Source organism: Heliangelus exortis, chromosome 3 (genome assembly GCF_036169615.1).
Source record: "Heliangelus exortis chromosome 3, bHelExo1.hap1, whole genome shotgun sequence".
NCBI lineage: Eukaryota > Metazoa > Chordata > Aves > Apodiformes > Trochilidae > Heliangelus > Heliangelus exortis.
The window spans coordinates 69,190,847-69,217,178 of NC_092424.1; the positions used below are offsets into that span (position 1 = coordinate 69,190,847).

Genomic DNA, 26,332 nt, shown 5'->3' on the forward strand with positions numbered 1-26,332 from the left:
CATTGCACAACTTGAGATAACTCTGCCAGACTTAGTCAATAGCAGAGGGATAATAATAGCAGGCTCTTACAAAAAATACCTGTGGGAAGAGAGCCTGGTTTCATTTGCTTGTTTGTTGTAAAAGCTGAACTGCTGTATTTGCATTTGTTGGTGCCAAATTCTTTTGCTCCCTTTGCCACGTAGCTGAATGGTGGTTTAGCTAACTTCAAATGCAACCTGAAGCAACTCGTGCTCTTCACCAGCTGCTGGAAATCACAGAGCTCAGGAGAAGAGAATCCAAGCATTTTCAGGAGATACTTCAGCAGTGAAAAGGGAAGGTGATGCTCAGGGTTTGGCACCTCACAAGTGCAGAGGGAAAGGAGTCACAGCCCCACACACATTTAGAGCTGTAGCCTTTTAGTCTGCTTTACCTGAGCCAGCTCTTTACCTACCTAGCACTAACATTAAAAACCATACCTTATTCATCACCATCATTTAAAAATGGAGGATTTTCTGTCCTGTGCCAGTAGAGAGGGGGTCTCTGCCTGGGGAGCAGAGCCTCTGAGCTCTTTGGTGATGGTGCAAGGGTGCTGGCTCCTGTCCCAGGATGGCTGTTCCTGCCAAGAGCTGTGCTGCTGCCCACTCTCCAAGCAAGAACCTGATACCAGGGCAAAACCCAGGACAGCTGCAGCAGTCACACACCAGCACACCCTTTTGAGATTTATACAGGGCCACAAAAATGAGCTGTGCCTTAATATAACTTATTACAGCCAACTAAGCCATGCCTTGCAGAGGAAAACTACAACCTCCACCATAAATCCTCAAGCTGTCACTGCACTGAGGCATTCTGTAGACACAATAAGATCTTAAAAATGCATCAGACAAAATCAAATGGTTTTCTTACAGTGTCACAGTAATCCCAATTAGGGCTATAATGCATGAATATGTTAGATACATGGTTTCTTAAACAGGGGCTGTTTATGCAAGAATTTCTTTGCCGTGCCTGCTGAGAATACAGCTTCAACAGGGAAACGACATTTGCAAACAAATGAGCAGAGAGACACCAGCAAGTTCTCATCTTGGAGGGAAATTAGCATTTTAATATTGTGTGTTGGGTTTTGCTAGATGGCCAGAGCTTGTGGGTGCTGTGCAATAATGACACCAATAATTAATAATAAATCTGATGCTAAAATGTCACAGAATCAGGCCTGTTTGCATCCTTGGTGTGCAGCAGGGTCCTGGGGCAAGAGCTGCTCTTACAGCAGACACCTCCCTCAGAGCATTTTACAAATGGGGATAGGAGAATTATGGTAAAAATTAACATATAAGAGAGGCGGGTGGTAAGAGAGCCACGTGACATGGAAGTCAAGAGAAAACTCTAGTACTAAGAGAGGGGAAGGTATTGCAGGCCTGCTTCTGCTCCTGATGTTTTTCTGGGGCTGAGCATCCCATTTGCCCAGGTAGCCAAGAAGGCCAATGGCATCCTGGTCTGTATCAGGAACAGCGTGGCCAGCAGGTCCAAGGAAGTGATTCTGCCCCTGTACTCAGTGCTGGTGAGGCCACACCTCGAGTACTGTGTCCAGTTCTGGGCCCCTCAGTTTAGGAAGGAGATCGAGGTCCTGGAGCAGGTCCAAAGGAGGGCAACTGGGCTGGTGAAAGGACTCGAGCACAGACCCTATGAGGAGAGGCTGAGGGAGCTGGGGCTGTTCAGCCTGGAGAAGAGGAGGCTCAGAGGAGACCTCATCACTCTCTACAACTCCCTGAAAGGAGGGGGTAGCCAGGGGGGGGTTGGTCTCTTTTCCCAGGCAACTCTCAGCAAGACAAGAGGGCACGGTCTCAAGTTGTGCCAGGGGAGGTTTAGGTTGGACATTAGAAAGAATTTCTTTACAGAGAGGGTGATCAAGCATTGGAATGGGCTGCCCTGGGAAGTGGTGGATTCTCCATCCCTGGAGATATTTAAAAAGAGACTGGATGTGGCACTCAGTGCCAGGGTCTGGTAACTGCAGTGGTAGTGGATCAAGGGTTGGACTTGATGATCTCTGAGCTCCCTTCCAACCCATCCAATTCTATGATCCTTTGGCAGCACTGGCTCAGGTTTCCCACCCCCTGCAAACAACTGGTCCTCTTCTGGGCAGAGAGAATGGGGACATGGGGCTTGCAGCATGGGTAGTGGGATGAACAACTGGGAGCAGTGCAATGGGGTTCCTGCCACCCACAGGTGATGAGTGACTCAGGGGGACAGGAGAAAAGGAGCAGGGATGGAACCTGACCCAAGGGACAGTTCTGAGGCTTTACCTAGCAGCAGGATGGGCTGAGCCCTTGGTGATGGCAGGGTCAGGGACAGCAGAAGGAAAAGGCAGAGCCATCAGCTGGCAGGGGGAATCCATGTGTCCCATCAGGGAAGTGGATGCAGACAGTCTGAGTGCCAGTACCTGGTCTGGGGACACATTTCTCTTCCACAACCCTCCATGGAGCTGGGAGGAGATGCAGCTGCAGCTCCCAGATGGCCTGGCTCTGCCATCAGTTACAACATCACACAGCACATCTTTGAAAAAAAATAGTTCAGGAATGATCAAAACCATGTGAAACAGTTTGCATGGGGAGCAGCTCCTCTCATGCCTGGGTGAAGACCACCTGTTAAGACTCCAAAGGTCTGAAACCTGCCCTGGAGCAGGTGGCCAAATCTCTGCCTGCCCCAAGTCCCATCCTGTGACCATGGGATGCAGGCTAACCAAGAGCATTTATCCCATCAAAGTGAAAAGCTTGAGGGGTTTTATTCCCCAGCAAGCTTCTTGGAGGAATGCAGGGAGTGAAAGTTTTTCATAGGCAAGGCACATCTCACTACCCGCTAATGGCATCTGATGCCATGGTAATTAATTAACAGTGGGCACAGCAGGTGCCTCTTTAGCCTGAAGCCACAATTTCATCACAGGAATTTCCCCATAACCTGCTTCTGATGTGGTTTCTCTGTCAAATGTATCTGTTGCTCTCACTTTTTTTTTTTTTAATTTTTTTTTTCTTTTTTAATGATGGCTTTTGCTGTTCTCACCTGAGCCATTTGCCAGCTACTGCATTCAGATACTCCCCACACATGTGGAAGATGCAGGATCAGAGCAGGACTTCATTTCACAGAAGGTGAGAAGGCACAGGCTGGGGCTTCTGACTGGCACTGTTCCCACCCCTGAGTGCCCTGAGCCCAGATTGCTCTTTTCTCTCCCTCCTGAGCCAGGCCAGCCTAATTTCAGCCTTACTGATCTGGGCAGGAGTTTCTGGGGACTGATTGCTCTTCATTGTTTTATCTCCTATTTCTGTATGTGTATTTTGGAGATCTTTCTCTGAGGTCTGCCCTGGTGGCTTTTGCCCCTTTTCTGGGATTCTAAAATTATCAGCTGCTGCTTGTTCTCTTTGCTGGGTGAAATGTTTGCAGCCCCTTGCTAAATCTGAATGGTTCCTCTCTAATTTGTGTTTCTGTCTTCTTCAAACCCTAAGGAAAGAGAGATATTTTAAGGCCAAATTAGTCATCTGGAAATTGTACTTTAAGGGAAAAAACATGCTGCCCATTGCTGTTAACTGTGTGGTAGGTAAAGCTGAAACCAAACCGAAAGCTGGGAGGTTTAACCCAGGATGTTTTCTTCTCAGATGCCCACTGGGCTATGTGTGCTGTTTCTGTAAGAGGAAGTACTGATTTTAGATCCCTGTTTTCACAGAAGTGTTCTGGGCTCATATTGGTAGTGTTTTAATACCTCATGCAAAGTACAGAATTGAGCCCTGTTTCTCTTGTTTTGAATTGCTCCCTGCCCTCCCTGCCATGAGGTGTCCACAGGTTTGGCACCTGCTGTTGTCCTTTGTGGGCCATGAGCCAGGCAAATCCCAAACTGTGAATGGCTGTACAGGCTCTGAAGCCACAACCTGGAGCACCTGTGGTGTGGATCCAGGCAAAACAAGGGTGAGCTGGTGATGCTGTAAAGTAATTTCTCCGGGCAATGGAAATAGGAACATCTAAGAAATTCACCTTCCAAAAAAAGGGTCCCAGCTGGATGAGCAAGAGTGTGTTAGCAATGGTTTTAGGACACACGGAATGCTCACGCATGTCACCCACAGAATTTCTGGGAGAGAAAGATCAGGCCTGTAATTGGAGCAATAACAGGGGAAAGATCTGCTGTGGTGCACATTTTTTCAGCTACTCCTTGTGTGCCTGCAAGGTAGATGGATGAGTGGCTTAGCACTAGGCAGGGCTTTCTTATCCTGCCACCCTTTGCCTGTGCTTAGGACCACATCATTTGTGACCACACCAGTCTTGCCCCAAAGTAAATAATATATCAATAAATCAGGGATGACACAAATGTTGCCATTACAATTTCATGCAGGATTTGGCCAAATCTGCTCTATTTTTTCTTATGATCAAATTAGTTCTTGCACAAGGGCAGCTTTGAAGGCAATCTGTAGGAGCTGGAGGTGTGAGAGTACATTTTGTACGTTTTCCACAAATCATCGATTTACACTGGTTTTCACTTGCTGAAGGAGGAGAAGTCTGTAAAATAAAGGGAGCTTTTCAGGAGAATGTGATCACCAAACACACCTCCAGGATTTTGCTTCATTAAAAATGCTGAGGATGTTATTTGTGTTCTCAGCAATAAATAAATTTTCTTCGTCTCTCTGGTGCCCAGACTGCAGCTTCCATGAAGAGCTGTGCCTTCAGACCTTCTCTCATGCCCTCATTCAAACCCACACAAAGGATCACACCAGGAAGCAAGTGATACAGTTGAAACTCCAGTTTTTGCAGCTCTGGAAATCCAGCCAGGATCCCTGAGTGAGGTTGGTGGTCTTAGCTGGACCTTCAAAATCAGCATCTGCACAAGCAGGAGGTTGTCTGGAGCCTGAATTCGTTTTATATATATTTTTTATTTTTCAGTCACAGCCAGGCTGTCATGCTGCCTCCCTGGCTCTACAGTGTACACATGCATCTTGGCTAAAGATAAAGTATCACCATCTACTGGCGGCTGAAAGAAAAACGGCAGAAAATTTGGGAAGGTAAGGAAACTCACTCTGCTTTAGCCAGATACCCATCTGAGATGCTCCAAGGGCTTTGCATTGCCTCACCCTGCAGGTACCCTGCTCCTGAAGCCTCCTTGGCTGCATTGGAGGAGCTGAAACCTGTCAGAGTATTTCTGACTTACCCTTGCAGTGGTTGCACCAGCCCTTGGGTTTTGTGTGCAGGAAAAGGTGATGCTCCTGTCACTGCCCAGGGTCTGCATGACACCCTGGGTGACACTTTGATGGGCTGGCACCGTTGTCACTTGGTTGCCTGGAAATGGGAAACAAAGGTGGTGCCTGTGAACTGTGCTACCCCAGGAGGCAGAGAGCCCTTCCCTATGGGAGCTGGGCTCAGGCCTCTGGGCTGTGAAGGGCTCCATCCAGCCGGGCAGCTTCCAGGCTGCCACAGCCAGGTGTCAAATGCAGAAATGATCCTGTTTCTGCTGTGCTCTTTGAAGGGAAGTGACCAGTAATCCCAGATCAGAGGGGTGTGAAGATAGGAAGGTATTGTTTGCTGCTCTGATTCCTATATGTTGATAAGTTGTGATCAGATAAGCTTCAGTGACCAGGAGGCCAGGGAAGAGGTGGGATCATCTCCTGGTGGGACAGGGAGGGCACTCCACAGCCCATAACTTTGCTGATGCCCTTGTCTGAAGAGTGGGGGAAGGCGTAGCCATGGCTTGGCTTGTGCTCTCCAGAAATGCCTTAGTGGGAGGTGTGGGGCCCCACAGCCCACGCACAACCCTCAGCAGGTGGGAGAGCATGGAGTGAAGGAGTATCAAAAAGCAGCTTGGAAACTGACTGAAAGGAAAACAGCTAAGGTCTTGGTTGCAGTGGTGGGGGATCTCCTTCAGTAACAGCAGCTCTTGCCCTGTTTCCCCAAGGTATCTGGGTGACTTGGCCTTCTAATGAAATATTACCTCTGGTTTACATGCAGAACATGTCAAGGTGGCAGCCACCCTGGAGATTACAGTACAATGTAGGCACACAACTTTATTCTCCACATGGTCATTTCACCCACCTGCTGCATGGTTATTGAAACCTGGGCTGATGTTTGTGTTGCTGTATCTGCCAGCATCCAGGCTTTAGTGTGGATGCATCCTCTGTTGAGACAGCAGGATAGCAAATGCATACATTTATGTGAGTTAGCAGTAAAGGTGATGTGTCTCTTCTTCCCAAGCTACTAGGACCTGTTGCATTGTATACTTTTAAGAGGAATTCCTAGTACCACCAGCACCCAGCAGATGGGTCACGTCGACTTCCAGGATAGACACTTCCAGGCTCTACTAATTCTTGACTTTGATTCTGTTTGGCAGTTAAAAGGCAATGAGAGGGAAGAGGGACAAAAAGTAAACTATCTTTAGGTGTTCTATCCTTCTTCTTACTGAGAACATTATGACTTGACTTTGAACACCATCATCTCCCCACCCCTGTTTGCAAAAGGCCAACAGAAAGCAAAAAGAAACACCTCTAGGTTTTAAGAACACTGTTCAAGGTGAGCCCCTCTGTCCATCCATCACTGCTGTTTTCTTCTCTCTTCTACTGCTGTGGGCATTTGCAATGTGCCACAGCAACCACAGCCTGAGTCCCTGCCCAGTGCCTGTTGCACACCCCAGCTCACAAGTGCCACTGGAGCAACTGCTGAGTTAGGAGAGTGCCCTGTCACCATCACAAGGCATTTTAGTACTTTGGGTTTTTCCCACAAAATTCCACAAGATCAGATTTTCTGTGAAAGGGACTTCAGCTTGGGCTCTAGAGAAAGCAACAATGCTCAGACCCTGGAAGTCATGGCACTGTGGGCTCCTGAGAAGATGAAAATATAGCAACTTGTGTCGCTGGGTACATGAATCCTTATCAGGTGACAAAGGAATAGTACTAAGGGACGGTTTAGGACACGTGTGGACCCTGCTGGAACTTTGTCAAAGTAACAAGCTTTCCACAAAACGTTTCAACATCACTGAAGTGGCATAATAAAAGACATATTTCAGTTCTACCCTTCTTTTGTGGCTAACATGAGACAAAGAGAAGAGTATGTTAACATTCAAATAAAACCCCATATTTTTAGTTTTAAAAGGGTGAGTCTTGCAAGCACACACTATGCACTATGATATGGCATTTAATACAATAATTTCTCAGGGCAAGCATATGAAGGAGTAGGATTAAGCATGGAAGAGCTACTGTACATCTAGTTTCTTATTATTTTCTAACTCTCAGTTTCGCATGCCAGCGTATGTAATAACACAAAACCAATGTGGCTTGGAGCCAGTGCAAGAGGACAACAGTCCAGCATGAGGAGAAATCATAATTCTGGGACAGCAGAGGCAGAAATATCAGGCAATGGGGCCATCCCCCCAGGCTGGATAGCACAGCAAAACATTTCCTAGCCCAGGGCAAACGCAGCTGCAGCACACTCCTGCCTCTCCCAGAAAGCAGAGGAGGACAGAAGTTCATTTTCCTAGGTCACTGCTGCTATAGCCATCAAGATTTTTTGTTGTTCTCATATTATTTTGCTTTGATTTGTTTTCGTTGGAGCCAATGAAGACACTGAGAGCTGCAAATGAGTAATGTCTGATCTGGAGGCTTGAGCTGAATGTCTTTACTATTTTTCCCTATACCACCATGAGATACAAGGAAAATTTAGTTATAGTTTTGTGGTCCTTATTTATTGAAAATATCCTTCAAAATGGAAGAGACTGGACAGGGAATTCTTGTGTGCCTTTTGAGATATGTCAATCGATCATTTGCTTGTTATTTTTTCTTGTACTTGTATTTTTTAACAGTTTATTTTGGCAATCTCTTTAAAGAAAAAAAAAATCTTTCAAGCCTATCAGCAAATCAGACATGTTTTTGTGCACTGTTTTTAACTAACACATCTCTGGAGACTTGTACAAAATAAATAAACTTCTAAGGAGGGCATTATAAAAATACCCCACAACTGAAAACAAAAGTGTTTATAATATAAAAATTTGTGCCTCGGCCATTTTTCACTGTTTTTTTGGCAACCACTGAAGTTGGATCAGAGGGAAAATATGTTCCAAAATATATTTTGCAGTGACTATTTTGGATTCAATTGCCCATTTTCTTGTGCCAAGCAGATCAACATTCAAAACACCTTATTAATAAAACTTTCTTCTGCTTATTTGCAAAAGCAAAATATAAGACCTATTTATGGAGAGAGACACTGAAAAAAAAAAATCCATGCCTCCGAATCATGCACATTACAAACCCAGTTGTTTAGTGAGTTCATTGGAACTTCCATGCAGAAAATTCTGCTTTTTTTGCTATTGTTTTCAAAGAGTTGCTTGCTGAAATCAAAGTGCCAACAGCCCTGGGTCTCTCCTGACATTTTTGGGTTTGTATTTTTGTCTGACACCTCTTGGAACTTAGCCCTCTCTGCCACTGGGTAGAAAGTGTGGGTTTTCCTTGTCATCTAAAGCTGTATTTACTGATGCAAGTTGAAGTGCTCTTTTATTATGACTTCCTGAGCAATTCCTGCATATTCCATGCATCCTTTTTTTAGCCTCTTCAAAAATCTATTGGAACTACTTAGAATCACTAAGGTTTGAAACGACCTTCAAGATCATCGAGTCCAACCATAATCCAACTACGAAAACCACTAAACAACATCCTGAAGCTCCACATTTAAATGCTTCTTGAACACCTCCAGAGGTGGTGGCTCCACCACCTCCCTGGACAGCCCATTCCAATTTCTTGCCACTCTTTCAGTAAATAAAATTTTCCTAGTATCTAACCAAAACCTCCCCTGGCACAACTTAAACCCATTTCCTCTCATCCTATCGCTAGTTACTTGGGGGAAGAGACCAACACCACCCTCTCGACAGCTTCCCTTCAGGTATATGTAGAGCAACAGGATCTCTCCTGAGCGTTTTCTTCTTCAGACTAAACAACCCCAGTTCCCTCAGTTGCTCCTCATACAACAAGCCCTCCAAAGTCCTCACCAGTCTTGTAGCTCTTCCCTGGACATGCTCCAGGACCTCAGTATCTCATACCGTGGCACCCAGAACTGAACACAACACTCAAGCTGTGGCCTGATCAGGGCTGAGAACTACCTTGTCTAAGAGAGACTGGGTTTCTTTGTCCTTTTATGCCAGATTTCCTCTTTCCTATTTCTTCTCCCTTCAGTGAGGATTGAACATGGGCTGGATTTTATATGAGTTTTTAAAGTACATCTTCATCCCACAGCAAATTAAAGACATTTTGCTCCGTGAAATTTGTGTCAACACAGAGCAACCTTGTTTTACTGCCTATTGCCTAAAATTCAGAAAGGAAAAATATTCTGGAGAGCACAGGACATCTCTCTCAAGGTACAAGAGCTATGTCTCACCCAAAATCCTAGCACTGAGTTTGTGAACTCTGCTTGTGAGCATCCTCTGGCAATGGCTTTGTCCACTATATGTCCACTAACCACTATGGTTAGTGTTACTGTAACTTGCTATGTTTAACCAAAGTATTATTTTCACTTTGACACATGGTCCCAAACACAAGGATATTTGCAAGACCCATGAAATCTTTCAAGCCTGAAGAACATTTGAGGTGTTTTGGAGATGTGGAACCACCGCACTCAATACATGGAAAGGACTCCAGAAAAGGCTTCTTTTTTTGGCAGCTCTTCAGGGAGGTAAGAACACACGTTTACCAGGGCATACAAATTTTGTTGCATGTTGATGCAATGTTCTTTCTCTGAACACTGAAGCACTTTTGGGAAAGCTACCCTAGAGTACATTTCTGCTGAGTCAGTGGGTAAACACAGATTCAAACTATCAATCACACTGTGGCAGAAGAATTTCAGGTTTAGAGGATTTCATCTGATATTTAAATAAATTTACATCTGCAAGAAGTCTTCATTGGTGTTATAATCCTGCTACAGTAATACTTACATAAATATTTATCTACTTGAAACAGGAAAGCTGAAACAGCTGTAATATTATGAATAGAAATTCTGTGAAAGCTTCACAGTTAGCAACAGCAGCAGGGTTTATGGCTAGCCTGGTGTCAATAATTGCACTAACATGAATAACCTCAATGAATATGGGGCTCTGATTTGTTCTCAGATGCACTGTTAGAGGAATTACCTAGCAGAGGAATTATCCATATACCTGTACTAGTAAGGTCCATATAAGTAGTACCGATATAGTTATATCAAGTAGCTAGGATTAAAAATGTGCCTCTTACAGTTTAGGTTACAATGATGTCCTTGATTTCTGAAGTGGGATCTAGTTCTATGCAATGTAATTAAGAAGAGTAAGAGGATCTCAGTTACCTTGCATAATGTTTCCTTTCAGATTTTTTAGATACTTTGTAGATTCAGTGAAGAACATGGTATCTTTCTTACAGAGAGGAAAAATGGTGTTGGCTATAGCAAGAAAATGGATTACTGAAGTATTTAAGGATTTTCTGCTTCTACAGTTACATCTTATCATCTTCACTGGAGCTGGGAAAATCAGTTAGCTCAGCCACCAAATATGTTTCTTATCAGATGTTCCCAGCGTTTCCTATGAAGAGACTGCGTATGAAAGATGGCTAAGAATTGTGTAAAGGCACATTGCCCCTTTCTTCATAAGAGGTAAATCTTGTCATCAAATGCAAATAATGCATCTGTTATTTTGACAGATGGTTCAAATGTGTAAACAAATTCTGAGAGGATTTATGAAGCAGTGTGTGGGAATGTTATTTCTTAGTGGTCTGTAAAACACTGTAAACACTATAAATAACATATAATTAATTATCCTGGTAGTGATCAAGACTGACTATACTTTCCAAACAGATTTTTTTTTTTTTTTTTTTTTTTGGTAAGCTCATTTTTTACCACTTCATTTAGCTGCTATGAAAGTGAAGGAGAAAATTCACTTTCTAGACACATCTCTTGGTTTGGTGAGAGAAGCCAAGCTCGGCAGAGCCTCTCTGAGACTGACCCTGCATAAACAATTTGCTTTAATATCTACAGGGCACTTCTGAGTGCTTTTAGTGTTGTCTCTTTTCCACTTGAAGTGAAATAGCCTTTTGCTTCTCATCCTGCTTTAAACTTTTGGACATCTTCCTTGTGTGAACAAACTGAATGACACCATTCACCCACAGGCTGCAGTTTGAGAATCTGAGTTCTTCTGAAGGTTAACTGCAGAAGCAGCACAGTGACTGCCCAGAGAAAGATACTGAACTGGGAAAGAGTGCTGCCGTGCCAGAAGAGAGGTTCTGTCTCCTTGAGACTCAAACCCTTTGGATGCTTTGATGCCTGCATAATCTCATGATTTCTTCTCCTCTCCTCTCCTCTCCTCTCCTCTCCTCTCCTCTCCTCTCCTCTCCTCTCCTCTCCTCTCCTCTCCTCTCCTCTCCTCTCCTCTCCTCTCCTCTCCTCTCCTCTCCTCTCCTCTCCACTTTAGGCCCTGTAGCCATCCTCAAGGGTCCTACTTGGCAGTGCTGCTGGGTCTGGCATGGTTCTGCCAGCCTGGGCCACATCTCTGTGGACAGATGCTTGGGGTGGGATTAGGACCAAGGTCTGGGGTTTCAGTTTTCCTGTGGCTGTTGCTGGCAGCTGGTTATTCTTAGGTTGGTCTTTCTCCTGTTGGAGGTTTTGCCTGCAGCATGGGTGCTTCTCAGGTCAGAGACTGGGGTGCAAATCTGCTGTCTGTGCCCTCACCACTGTGAAAAAAGCCACTCACTCACTGATTTTTAGTACACTATATAACTACAATGGGAGTTATTAGACTCTTGGCTACTTTCTTGAAAATGCAGTAAAATGTCCTACTTGGGGGAGAGTGACCAGCACCGTTTTTCATTGCTGTTGATTTCCTTGTACTTGGTAAAGAGCAGAACTCAGATTTGAAACACTTGGTTGGCTCTTGATATAAAAAAAAGGATAAATAAGCCCCTAAGGTCAGTGGTTTTGATAATAATTTTATTTCTTTTGAATCCATCCACATATCCAGCTACAGCAGGGTTTTGTTACGGGAATGTATTCTTATTTTAAAACTGCAGTTTAATTATGCAAATAAATATTTTCATAAATTTGTTTTCAAACCTGATGGTTTTGTGTGCCTACTACTATTGTGTGATGAAAAACTCTGAATAATTATTGCCTGTCCATCCTCTCTGTGACAGTCCTGATTTTATGGGCTTCTTACATATCACATCTCTTCTGGGTGGATCCACCCAAGCAGTAGTTTATGTAGTGTCCCATTGCATGGAAATTACTTTCTCCACCCTCTTTCATTTCCCCTCAAGTTCTAGAATGTCTATTTTGGGATGGGAGGACAAAAACTATGCATGTACAAGACAAATGTGCCTCATGGATTGGCACAGGAGCAGGCAGACTTTATATTTTGTTCATTAAAAATGAATCACCAAGTCTCAGATTGAGCACCTTGGCTCAGTGCAGTTCTGTGTGAAAGAAGAGACAGGGAAGTTACTCTAAAGCATATTGTGAAAGAGGAGCATCTCTCTAAAAGTGCTGCTGCCATCTGGAACCTTTCCCTTAGCCAGTTAGTTGCCATCTTTATCCATGATTCATTGGTAGGCTGACTCTTCCTGAAAAATCTGATCAGGTTTATAGCTTAAGCTGGAATTTTAGAGTAAATAAATAAAAATAAAAGGGATGGTCTGAGAAACCCAAGGGGCATTCCACAGAAACATCAGCTGTACAGCAAGACTGTGTCAGGCTGTAAAAGTAGGAAAGAGAAATCTGGGACTTCACCTGATTTCACCGTTCAAGTGTTTGCACACTCATGCTCAGACATTGGCCTCCTCAACTCAGACTGGCAAAATCTCCCCCGTGGAATGACAGACAGATGACACAAAAACTTCATGAACCAGTTCAATCTTGTGTTTTGTCTTTATTTTCAGATGAGCTGGTTTTGCTGTGCATTTGCATAATGAGGAAATTATGTGGACACACAAAAGGGAAGGGAAGAAGAAGGCATTTTTCCAAGAAAGGGACATAGCTTGTCAGAACAAGCACTCTGGTAACAAATCCAAAGCCACAAATTGGCTCTTTTTGTCCCCTCTGTCTTTTTCGTGCATGCTTCAAATCAATCATAGTTTGTTGTTTCACAAATAAATGGAAGAAAATCCATTATTTTACTTCTTCCATTTCACAATTGTCTGCCCATTTTCTCCAGCTGAATTGAAGCAGTAAGAGGATGGCAGACCTGATTTTTCCCTTTACCCAAGTTTATCTCAGTAGTACCTCTCCCAGGATGATTTGTGTTTATATATTGGGGAGTCTCAGAGAAACATGAGATGTATCATAAGAGCACAAAACCACTCCCGTTAGTTTCTTGAGCTGCTGATTACAGCTGTCAAAATACTGGGTGGGTTAGTTTTGCAACCAAGTGCCTATATTAAGCCTTTTGACACAGATTTATGTGTTTCAGTGCTGTCCTTTGGAAAATTCAGATGTGCATCCTGTGTGATTTGTTCAGAACAGAAACAATATTTAGTACCACGAAATAATTGTCTTGAGAGAACTGGAAGTTAGGGTTAGAGAGAGAACTGGAAGTTCTCTCAAATCCTTGAGCAATGTGCAGACTTAGTTCAATCCTTTTCAAGTCAGCCAAGCAAATTCAAAAGTAATGGGAGCAGAATTCTGAGTAATTGCTGCTTTCTGCCTGAAATCTCACATTGGCCATTGTGACAGGGCGTAGGAGGAATAATAAATAAACTGGTAATCCCAAGTGCCTCTCAAGAACTCACTGAGCACACCTGCCTCACTGTGGTCTTTTAGCATATAGCAGGCATCAGCACATCCAGTAAAAGATAAATTGGGTCAACTGGGAGGAAAATGATTGGGGAAAAAAAAAAAAAAAAAAAAAGGTGTAATCCAGGTCATTTCCACTGCAAGATTTAAGAGCCAAGTGTATCATAGGGAAAGCAAAGCAGCAGAAATGCTATAGGTACGTTTGCTTTGCCAGTATATCACCAAAGTTCAAGCTGTGCTTTCACATCAATGTTTGTCCAAAGAACAACAGGACTTTATGAATCTTGCAGAAACACATTTACCTATTTCAGAAATTAAAAGGAGGAAGAGCTTTGGCTGTCACTGTGTTAAGCTGCTGTTTATGGCTTGTTTAAGTGAAGGGGAACACTGGAAATACATAGGGTTTTTTGTGCAGGGCCTGTACTACGGAGTGTGAAGTGCCATCCGTTGTGGGTCTGTCAACACAGACATGGGCTACGTGGTACAGGAAACTAAAGAATTACAGTTAAGGGCATAATACCCAACATTTCTAGCAAATTTGGTCAAAATGTGCAGGTTTTCCTGTCTCTGCTCTGTAAGAGTGTTGGTGTGCCTGCAAGGAGGCAGAAGACTTGCTTGCTAGGGCTTCTGGAAGGTCCTTATTGTAGCACCTGTGTATGTGCTCCTTAGTTCTGATGGTATCTTCAGCTCCTTCTGCTTTCCTTGCCCTACTTCTGTGTGGAAAAAAACATCTGGAATATTTCTTGATAAGAGTAGCTGCTCTGTGCCTCTTAAGAAGGACGTGTCGATAGGACTTGGTATGAGTTTGTCTACGGGGTTGTGCTTGCACAAGGTTGTAGAATTAGAGTTTGGACTTGCTTTCTGGATATTTGTGGATTTCACCTGGCTCCACTTTGAAGTAATCATTGCAGCTTTAAAGTGTTTACATAGCCTATGTCAGCCTGAGATTAGAGTTTCTGAGAGAGGGATGCTTGAATGTGTCTTTGGAAACTCAGCTAAACAAGCCTCTTTTTTCTTTGGCTTTTCATAGTCTAAATGCAATCAGTCCAGTGACTGCAAACTTACCTGTGGCATTTTGTATGCCCAGCTGGCATGCAGGATAGGAATGATTCTATCATTCTGTGTAGTGATAGCTTCTGAATCTATTGACAAAACTGCCTAAAAATTTTGTGTTTGAATGAGACTTTTTGATGAAAGTACCTGACGTCACCTGGCTGCATATCTGAATAATCTCTGATTTTTTACCAAAGACACAAAGTATGCCTTTCACTTTTAGTACTTTTCTTGCAAGAAGGAAGAATTTTTTTCCCAAAAAATTCATTTGTACTTCATTGCTCTTCACCCTGTACTGAAGGCATGCTACATTAGTATATAAGTAGCTCCTACTGATATATGGATTGTAATTTCTACTTGTCTGCTTTATTAGCCAGGGTGCTATTTTGCAGTATACAGTACACAAAGTATGTATTCCAGATCCCTGAGGTGCTTGTACTTGGCATTCTTCCTGCTCTGAAATCTGTGCTGCTACTTCCTCACTGCTGAGACCACCAACAGACAGGATATGGGAGTCCAAAATGTGGTGGTTTAAGACACTACTGGCACTCAGGTCCAACCCAGCTTTCTGCCAGCATAGGCAGGGCCAAAAAAAATTAAATCTGTACCTCAGCCAGCCTGTTTCACAGACCATATATTTGCTGAGGCATGAAGCAGAGGGCCATGGAGCAGACAGCTGGTATTGGTATCATCTTCAGTCACTTCATCTAAATCTGTCAGATCTCTCTTGACTGCATCCTTGGTTACTCATGCTAAATAGCTTAAGCTAACATGATATGTTGCTGGGTTTTTTTTCACTGTTAAGAAGCCACAGTGCTTGTCTGTGAGGTCTCAAAGAAGCTTCAGTTTCCAGCAGAGATCCATACCTTGGCATGGCAGTAGCAAATCAAGTTCTGTTCTTGCCCGCATGGTTTAAATAATCAGCTGCAACAAGAATTTCATCTCATCAATTTTTGTTTCTAAGTAAATTTATAGTCTAGAAGGCACCACTTGAATGTCTGATTACTTGCATAGCAAAGGGTATACACTTTCAGCTTGCTCTATTACTAATGTATTGATAAATATCTCTCTATATGAGAATATATATAAAAGAATATTTATCTCTCTCTTTCTATCTACCTACCTCCCTACAAAAGAGAAAAACACCTAATTTGATGAGGTTTAGAAAATGTGAAGGGGTGGAAAATCCATCAGCACCTTTGGGGTTGATGGTTCCATTAATTACCTACACTTTTTGCTCTGGAGATAGATCCTGTTTCTCATTTCAATGAATCTGGTTTTATCTTTCAGGTTTTGGCTTATGTTATCTCTGTCTCTTCTAGTGTTTAGGGACATTTGGTAATTGTATTTTTTCCTCTTCAGGTTCTAATGCAGAATAAATTCTAGGAACTTCTTAGTTCTCTTAATAAGATCACAAAATTAAGCTGTGAGCTTCCTTCCCCCTTTTAAAAGTTTTTTCTTCCCAATATTTGCTATTTCTGTTCTCCTATATATAGAACAGCACAAGAAGCACAAAACAGCAAATCATAACTGGTATAAAATGCAGGATATTCTAAATGAGGCATAGTTTAAAGATGCTTTGTCTGTTCTCTGATTAAATACAGGCTGGCAAAGAACAGTTTTGTAACTCTGCTAACCTGTTGCAATCATACACGCTGCTGTTTTAGGAGGGCTCTGGCGAGTACACAAGACCATGTTGTCACTCTCTGGGTCACATTAATGGTGAGGAAGTCCTGCTGAAAACCTTGGAACAGAGAGAGCTTGTGAGACTTTGCCACTGAGCACTGTGTCCCCTGCCAGGCTTTGTTATGCTGAGTCCTGGCTAACGTGTGAGCGCTGTTCTTACAGGAAGGGAGAAAACATATTAAAAGAATAATAATTGAAACAAAAATGGAGACTTGGGATTTTGAGTGTACTGTGTTATGTTTAAATAGAGCTCTCTCTTTGAAATTTTTCTTTAGATTATGCTTTTACTAAAAGATATTTCTAAAATGTCTGTCTGATTTCTCTGATTTTTACAAGACACCCCTGAAGAACTCTCTCATAGAGATATCATAGTTTAGTTTCTGCTTTCCCTAGATGGCAAGGTCTACATGTACACCCTGGAGGTGTAGTCCAAAACTGAAACAATATTCAGATAAGTTCTCATTGCCATCTGCCTTTGCTTTGAGCAATTTGGTCTGCTGGAAGGTGACTCTGACCATGCAAGGGTGCTGGAACTAGATGATCTTTAAGGTCTCTTCCTATGCAAACCATTCTATGATTCTGTGACTCTAGACTAGTGGGGTTCTGTTAGCCCAAAGAGTTTAGATGGAGTAATGACCTGCAAAACTTTCATTTTTCTTTCCTGCACACTTAATTTGCTTTTCTAAATTTCTGAATTATTTTTTTCCTTATTCAAAAAGGATGTTTAGTCCTATTGGACCAGTAAAGAAAATTTCAGTGATGAAGTATACTGTTCATATGCATTTGTCATCTCTATGGTTGGAATAACTTCAAACTAAAAGATACTGTGGAGGAAGAGCTCTTGAAAACATTAAACTCAAGTACCTCACACTGAGTTGTCATGGTTAGATGTAACCTTGAAGGTGTCAACAGTACAACTAAGAGACACTCACTAGGCTTCCAAAATACTTTCTTGCTCTGCATATAAATCCTGAGTGAGATCTCTAGAGGAGTCTCTTGTGAGTATTCCAGAGTCCCATCCAGGAGAGAGTGGAAGAACAAACATAGCCAAAGCCATGGCAGATTTCTATGTCCTGCTACAACTGCCCAGTGCCTGCCAGGCCTCCTGTTTCAGTAGCAACAGCAGGGGAAAGAAGATATACTGAGCATATTTGTCTTGTAGTGGCTGCTAACAGATCTCTCTCCCATTAACCTTGCTACAGTTCTGGTTCTTTCAGGATGTTGAGAAAATGCTTGGACTGTCATAAGAAAACAAGGAATAGCAAGGTTCCTTCCTTGTAGTTCAGGGGAACTCCAAAAGGCTTTCATAGCTTGGTGCATGTGCTGATCTTCTTTATCAACCTACTTGCTGCACAGCTGACCATGTTTTGAAGTCTGTTAAATGTATAACGACTCACAGACTGTTGCAGTCTAATTACAAAACTCCCAAACTACTGAAGTAAAACTCATATAATGGTTTATTTTACTTTCCAGCAGAAAAAAGGCACCACCTGCATAATTTCCCTACTTTTTGTAAAGACAGCTTTTCTGCAAGCTTTTTTCAGCACCACCAGTTCAATGGCTGACCGACATTTTATGCAAATAAGATCCATTTGAGGCTTAGGCTCTCAAAGTTTCCACTGTGTTTTCATTGATAAGTGCAGTTGAAATGGTCCTGCAGGTTTTCCCTGGAAGAGAACAGAAACTGCTGACTTCAAAACCAACATGGGTTACATTCAAGCTATGCTGTTGTTGATTTTAGTGGGGGGGGGTTTCAGTTGTGTGACAAAAGAAGACATCAGGGACCATTCAGGGATGGACTTTACATCTACACATGATTTGGGTGCTGTGGCAGTAGTTAGATCCTGCACTCCCTGTGATACCACTTCTTACCTGTTGGTTACAAACCTCGTCAGAAGGATTGGAGAAACAGATGGATCAGAAATTGGCTCCATTTAAGAAATCATTACCTGTGTATGTGGAAAGGTGCTGGCAACACTACCAGTTATCTGGTAGTGTTTAGACTTCAGATGTAATGTGAAGCTCAGCGTGCATGCATGAGTGTATTAGAACCAGATCACAGGTATGTTTGTCTTTTGTCTCTCATATTTTGGTGACACTGCAGTTTTACTTAAAAAGAGGAACACCAGAAACAGCCATTACCAGATGCCAGATTTTTCATAGTGGCAGTTACAAACTGAAGAAGATTATTTTGTAAGCCATCTCGTCTCCCATTACAAGTTGTTAAGATCACTTCTTCAAGATTGTGCAATACTGAATGCCTCTGTTGAAAAACAACCTGCTTGTGAGAACCAGAAATGAGGTTAAACCTGTAACTGGAGCTTTTTGTGATGAGCTATTGCATATTACCCTTGCAGGATTAAAAGGCCAACACTTTTAATCCTAGGATTACCCTGGAGAGTGTTGTCTATTGTGAAAACCCTCAGTCTTGCCATTCCAGTGATTTTCAAAACCAGTACTGGAAAAGAAGCGCAACCTCCTTTCAGTTCCTTCTGCTAAAAAAATCCCTAAAATTCTGAAGTAAGTAGAGCTTGGATGTGGATGGTCTCATCTTGACACATATTAATTATAGGTATCTTTAATTTATTTTTTAGATGTTCCCTGTATTTTCTGTAGCACAAGAGTTCATCACACAGAACAATCCTTTGGAAAGAGAGCTGTGTACTCTGTGTCAACAGTACTGTGACTTCTTCTAGGTGTCTCTGGTGAAAAAGAACACAGTGAGGGCTGTGGGTGCCTAAAAGAACATTTATTCCTTCAGGCTTAAAGCATGTTGGGTATCTTCCCAGGCTAGAAATAAAGAAGGCGATTGGTGACCACCACATCTTTAAGAGAGCAGACATTGCAGACATTACATTAATAACCTTCAGAAATGCAGGCATGTGGGAGTTTGGTATTAACTTTAATAGGAGTGAGTGTAAGCCTCCTTTCTTTACTCTGATACAGGCAGTAAAATCATGATATTATCAAAGAGGCAAAGGCAGGGAGAAATGTGTGCAAGAATGCCTGTAAGAGATTCCACAAGGAGGAAACTATGTATCTCTTTAGGTTAAAAAAATGGTGTTGAGAGGGATTTCTCTATATCCTGCTTGACTTTTACACCAAATATAGATCTTCCCTATACAATAATGCTGTTGAAAATTAATGAATTTACTTGTTGTAGGAGGTTAGACTAAAACTAGGCACAGAAACAGCAATGCAATATTTAGACAGAATATTTACTATTTGGTGGTATTTGTTTTTGGAAATAACTATTTAACTAGTGTGGTTCTGGTGTGAAGAAACACTTCATTAAAGCAGCAGTGCTGCATTCAAGCACATACCATTTCAAAACTGGAAAATATTCTCCAGAGAAAAATTAAGGATGATGAAAGTTAATGTTGATATTTATAAGGCAAAAACCAAGCAATACAAAAATTCTTACCGAAAGCAAACCAAATTGTCCTTAGACTTACTAGTTTGCATAGCCTAAGAAAGTAGCAGCAACAAATTCTATACTTGGTGGTGTTAAAAATGTCCTTTGCAGGTGCAAAGAGACATGTGGAGAGTTTTGTTAAATTTAGCAATACCTTTGAAACATTCAGGTGAGGTGAGGGGCCTAAAAGCGTGCTTGCTGTGAGGAGCAATCCTTTGCTGAAATTACTATTCAGATTCCTCGTTGTGTAATGTGGTATTTGCTCATTTTGCTGGTCTGGTCAGGAGTCACTCAGAGCCAAGGAGCCTGACAAACATCTGCTTTTTCCAGGTCTGGGCTGGAACAGATTGTCACCCCGAAGCCCCAACATCTGCTCTGGGCAGGGAACAGTTCTGGCGCTTGCTTGGTGCCAGCGTCTCTTAAAGGCACATTTCACCACAAGGCGGTGAAGCCTGGCAGCCCGGGTGGTTGCAGAAATATTTGGGTCAGGTTTTGGAAAGAGAAGGCTGACTGCCTAGGATTTAACAGGAGTTTACTTCTTAGCTATTTCAGTGCTTCCTAAAAAACAAAGTATGCATATAAAGAGATTGAACTGGCTAGGATTTTTTTGTTGCTTTTCACTTTTTGTTGTTGTTTTTCTTTCCCTTGTGTTTTTTATTTTGTTAAGAAAAAGGAAAAAAAAAAAATGCCCAGAAGGAGCTCATGCAATCTGCTGGAAATATGTCTTTAATCACAAAATTTAGGTTGGATGGAGACTTCAGAGGGCATCTGGTCCATCTCCCCACTCAGACCAGAGGCAACTTTCAACTTTCATCTACCCAAAACAGGAAGTATTCTGAGGAGGAAAAACTTTAAACATGAGAGCTGCACCTGCAATAGTTTTTTTCCTGTATCTTGCCTAATTCTCAGAGACAAGAGCAACTGGGCTGCTAGACCATATCTGTTCCAGCAAAACCCACTGCTAAGTTAAATACAAAGGTCTCCTGTTGCAACTGGCTTTGCTAGCCCTCAAACAATTTCAAACTGATTGTTTTGGCCTCTGGATAAGGCAGAAAAGTAAGTCCAAATATAATTGAGGGTTCATTACAAATTGGGGTGCTAATGACAGGCACGCAAATATGGGACACATTACACAGTTTATTAAATAATAATACTGTTTTACATTGTGTGCTAAAATGTTGGAAAACATCCTGTGTAATATATCCCAGTAACAGGAAATTATAAGGTTTATTAAACTGATTCTTTTTCAGACGATGTCCTGGGAAAAATCTTATTTATACACACCTTTAATGGAAAACATCCATAAGGAATACACTTGAGCATGAACATAACAGATCATAAATGACTGTCACAAGAGATTTTAAGCATCTTGTAATTTCATTTTTACGTGCGTGGGGGTGAGAGGGAAGGGCACGCTGCAGATGCTGCCCGGCAGGAGTGCCAGAGGGACCCATCTTTCAGAGGAAGGTGTCCAAGGTGTACACCCCAGCCTGTCTGAGAGCTAAACGCGCAGTACGAAGCAGTACACACAGGAATTACAGGACCCCCTCTTACCGAGGGACGTCTGCCCAGCTCCTCCTCCTCCCGTTATGGCGAAGCCAAACAGTTCCACCGGGGCTGCCTGTCCCACCGGCCCCGCCGGGCACCGTCCCGTCCGGGGTCGGCGCTGGGGGCGGTTGGCGGTGACCGTTGGGGCGGCGACCGTTAGGCGCGCGCCCGCCCCCCGGCCCTCCCTCTGAGGGGCCGCGCCCGCCGTCCTTGCTGCGGGGCGGCGGGCGGGGCGCCGTACCCCGCCGGGGGGCCGGGCCGGGCCGGGCCGGGCCGGTGACTCCTCACCGCACCTCGGGGACAGCAAGACCGAGGTTCCCGGCTTGCTGCCTCCTCGCCATGGCTCCCAGCTCCGAGCGGATCTTCGACTTCCTGGGACACTTCGGCAGGTACCTGCGGGAAGGGGGGCGCAAATCCGTCCCGTGAGGAGGCCGCGCTACGGCCCGCCCTCCCGCGCTGCTCTGTCTGTCTGTCTGTCTGTCTGTCTGTCTGTCTCTCTCTCGCTCGCTCTCTCACACACACATAGAGACACACACACACAGAGACACACACAGAGACACACACGGGCAGCGGGACTGTCAGACACGTGTGTGCAGGCATGAGGGACCCCCAGACCTGCAGGGTACCACACGCAGGCGGAGGCTGGCACAGAGGGACATCCCTGTGCATCGCATGTGCTCGCGGCAGTGCAGAGGCTGCAGGGGGGCAGTCACAGACACACAGCGGGGAACTGGCACACGCACTCTGAGCCGCGGCGTACAGACAGGCACTTCCCCTGTGTAGCCTTCCGACACATGCTGGGACCCGGGCGTGTGGTCACGCACACCTGTGTATAAGCCACGGTGATATTTGCATCCACGTTCACGACCTGTTCACACGGAGCCTCACACACCTGTAGGCACTGTGTGTATTAATTACTCTGGCAGGCATACACGTTCATATACATGCACTGTTAGGCACTTAAGTTTTAACACGTTTCTTGCACGTGTGAGCATGCATAGACATAGAAACACATGCACTCACACACATAGAGGTGACAGAAGGAGGGTACAAACAGTATGGATAACAAGTATTGTGGTACACGCAGGCAGAATGTTTCTGCAAAGATGCACGGCCCTCTTTTGTGTTTTTATTGAGGCTGGGATTGTTGTATGTGGTTTATGGATATGGAGTATATGTATATAAATTTACTGGCAAAGGACTATCTGTATGGTAAATCGTGTGATGCCTTATGATGCCTTGTGGTGAGTTTTCTTCTATGTGGTTTGTGGTTATGATATGTGTATATATGATGTGTGGGTTTGTTAGGTGGGATGCATAGGTGTGGTATGTGTGTGTATGCTTCCATAGCTGTGGATGCAATGCTGGTACAGGAGACTACTTACTGCAGTTAATGGAGAAGGAATGTTTGGCAAGGAAATGAAATTTTAGAGGATATTAATTGTAAGACCAAGAGGCAGTCATCCTCACTGTGGGTTCTGTCATGTGCTTTCACAATGCCCTGATCAGCATGCATTTTGCGGGTGCGTACTCCTCAGAGCACATGTCTGGAATACACCCATGTGTCACAATTTGGCTACAAGGGACATCGCCCACCCCACAATCCTCACCACCCTACCCCCCATTCCTCTATGGAGATGACCCCGTTGTGGTCAATGGGACAGGCTGGGGGGTTGGGTGGGGATAAATTTAATGACATCCAACAAGGGCAAGTGTGGAGTCTTGCATCTGGGAAAAAGCAACCCCATTGACCAGGAGAGGTTTGGGGCTGAGCTGTTAGAGAGCAGCGTGGGGAAAAGGTCCTGGGGGACAGAAGGATGACTATGAGCCAGCATTTTTTCTTGGTGGCCAAGAAGGCAAATGGCATTCTGGGCTGTGTTTAGTAGGTGGAGAGATGTTCTCCTCCCCCTCTATTCTGCCCTGGTGAGGCCACATCTGGAATATTGTTTGAGGAGAAACTTACTGACTGTGAGTGAGAGGGAGCAATGACCTGGCTGCTCAGAGAGGTTGTGGAGTCTCCTTCTCGAGAGATTCAAAACCCACCTGGACACCATCCTGTGTGACCTCCACTGCTCTGTAGTGTTTGTGACCACCCTGTGGACACCATCTGCATCCAGGACACCCAGGACACCATCCTGTGTGACCTAATCCTGCTCTGGCAGGGGGGTTGATCTCTCAAGGTCCTTTCCAGCCCCTGGCATTCTATGATTCTCCATTTAAGCTGTTGAATTGCAGTGTTGCACTTTCTAGCTTGGTCACCAGTGGGCTAGCCTAACCTGCAGTGTCAATCTACTGGGGAAAGCAGAACAAAGCCTTGGAGCTCCTTTTAATGGTAGTAGTGCACACTTGTACTCTGCAGCAAAACCGGCCCTTAATGTGTGTCAGCAGTAGTGATGGGTGTCAAGAGCCTCTGCAGATGGTTAGGATAGAAAGACTTTTTCTTTGCCTAACTAGGACTGATGCTTAAAGTACACGTTTGGTCAAGTTGTGACTCACATGCGTATCTATCCAAACAATATCTCTTTCATTATCAGTTCTGGGTCAGCAACAAAAATACTTTGTTCTCTTTGAACTAGGAGAGAAATCCTAGCAATCAGTTTATTTTGCTGTTGCTCTTTTGTCTTGCTTGCTTTTTGTTGTAAGCAGCCATTTGACACTGATACTGAAACAGCACGTAAGTCCTTATTCCTAACTACTTGGGTAGTTTTCCTGCTTTAGAACATGTATCAATACTTTATCTAAAAGTTTTCACAATTACTTCTTGCAATTAAAGGAGGAACAATTCTACAGTGATAACCCCACATCTAGGGGACAGATTATTTGAGATGCATTTCAGTAAGGGTTGCTTTAGCTTTAGGACCTTTGAGCTAAACCACTGGCTACAAAAATTTGCATAGTCATGTTAAATTCATGGCAATTCTGAATTCCAAAAACCATATACTAAAAGTAAGTATAATAGCAGCCTATTTAGAAAATGTTGTAAAATAACTTTTAAATCTCTTTATACCAATAGATAAAAGATTAAAACAAGAAAAGTTGCTCTTAACTGTAATCATGAAGTTAGTTCTGATTCATTCATACTTATGTATCATAATGACATTGACAGATAATGAATAATTTCTTCAGTTCAGGCAGTTCTTATAAGGCCCATGTAACCTATGCACTACATGTCAATTCTGCAGATTTGCCACAGTCAGATTCTGCACAGCCCAAGCATGACTGTTATTATTTTGAGACTGGTTTGATTTTCTTAGACCCTGACATGTTCAGTAAAGAATGGACAGCTGTTTATGTGTATACATATATACATGTATAAATAAATGCATGGAGAGAATATGTGTGCATATATATGAGTTAATATATCTTATGCACATCTCTCTGTATAATCTATTAATATACATATACTATGTAAGCCTTTCACTTTGATTAAAGTGATGAATTTTTCAGAATTGACCTTCACATGGATGCTGACAATATTTTGCTTTCCATGTAGATTCTCCTTCAGAAGTCTTTGTGATACTGTAACTCTTACTGGGATCTTGATACATGGATAAACAACCACAGATATGTATTGGCTTTTGTTTCCTTTGCCATTAAAAGGAGACTTTATGTCTGTTTGAATTTGGTCGTGGTAGCCCGTAAATTCAAGAACATTGTTTTAAACATTGTTCTTGAGTCTGTCTCTGGAGCATGAGATCGTTGCCTGCTATTGCATGGGTGAACGAAAAAAAACCCCAAATCCTGTCTGCTTCAAAAGACCTCATCTCTAATGAACTGTCAGGCCCTAAAGCTCCTGGTTTACTTGCATCAAACTGCACCTCTTATCCACACAGTGGCAGCTGGCAGACCATGCCTCTGGTCTGTTTCTTTCTGCCCCTTCTCCAGCCCCTTTCTGCCCAGCCACTTCAGCTGCAAAAACCCACCCTGGACCCATCAAGTAAGGAGGATATAATCAGCCATTTGCCGTTTCCAACAGCCTCATGTATTGGGAAAGCAGAGTCAGGATTAATGGCCCCAAGGTTGGTAGCACAGTTTGCTTGGCCTGTGGTAGATCTGTATGGTACAGAGGTGATGTCTACTCAGTGGCCTGCAGCAAGGATGCCTGCTGTCCCCTGGCTGACCAGCTAGCATATTATATAGGTGGCTGGGGAGCCATGCCTTTAGGACCTGGCTGGCTGGCTCATGCTGCCTGCACATCTAGTTCCTCAGTAAACTAAAGCACTTTTAATAACTTCAATGACTTTAATCTACCAGCAGAACACAGAATTTACTCATCTGGTTGCTAGGGAGAAACATGTTATGTATTTTACACCATGACAGAGTGCTGAATGATCTAATGATCTACATGATCTAATCAGGAATAGCTGTCCAGAGAGAAATCTGGTAAGGTACCTCTTATTGAACATGTGGATGAGAATAAGGATTTGATTTCCCAACTGGCATGTCTGGGAGCTATGATATGCAGTTTACACAATATGTAGAGTTTTTCCAGTGATTTACAGTTTTTAAATCTTATCCTACACTTCAGCTAAAAGCAGGTGGTGAAAATTGTTAAGGAGAGAAGGGAAGATTGGGTGTCACTGACACTATTTCCTGGTTTCAGAATAAAATGTTTCCAGAAGATTTTAAAAGAGAGTTTTTTAACTATTCTGTCTCTTATGAAGTTGAGTAAGTTATCCAGATTTTCAAATGTTGGTTTTATAAATACTATAGTTTACTGGCAGTTAGACTGTTTACTAAATTAACAACAACTACAGAAACATTCGTATATTTATTCAGTTTTCAACATCTTTACATTGTTGCCTTATATGAACCTGCTGTCTGGCCATGGAGTTGCTACAATTTGGACCTAAGAGGCAACCAATGTTAGCCATGACTGCTAGCTGGAGGAAAGAAACAGGACAGAC

General features: G+C 43.2%; 1 protein-coding gene and 2 long non-coding RNA genes across 6 annotated transcripts in view; 2 read left to right on the plus strand and 1 right to left on the minus strand.

The window, feature by feature from the left end:
• Positions 1 to 3,013: 3,013 nt before the first annotated feature.
• LOC139794899 (uncharacterized) lies at positions 3,014 to 21,126 on the plus strand. 3 transcript variants are annotated; one of them, XR_011725299.1, is made up of 5 exons: positions 3,014 to 3,114; positions 4,892 to 5,010; positions 9,520 to 10,597; positions 19,057 to 19,158; positions 20,208 to 21,126. It is a non-coding gene; the product is annotated as an uncharacterized lncRNA (long non-coding RNA). The 3 variants fall into 3 exon arrangements; XR_011725300.1 differs by lacking the exon at positions 9,520 to 10,597; XR_011725301.1 differs by lacking the exons at positions 19,057 to 19,158; positions 20,208 to 21,126 and adding an exon at positions 12,871 to 14,068.
• Positions 17,902 to 21,559, minus strand: LOC139794898 (uncharacterized). Its single transcript, XR_011725298.1, has 3 exons — positions 21,432 to 21,559; positions 18,605 to 18,725; positions 17,902 to 18,129 (listed from the first exon to the last, which is right to left on the minus strand). It is a non-coding gene; the product is annotated as an uncharacterized lncRNA (long non-coding RNA).
• Positions 21,560 to 21,625: 66 nt separating this feature from the next.
• Positions 21,626 to 26,332, plus strand: part of LOC139794895 (solute carrier family 22 member 16-like) — a 52,431-nt gene continuing 47,724 nt past the window's right edge. For both annotated transcript variants that reach the window (XM_071741170.1, XM_071741171.1), the window contains exon 1: positions 21,626 to 21,814. In XM_071741170.1, the coding sequence (XP_071597271.1) occupies positions 21,765 to 21,814 (50 nt within the window). In that variant the 5' untranslated portion in view covers positions 21,626 to 21,764. The remainder of the gene's footprint in view (positions 21,815 to 26,332) is intronic.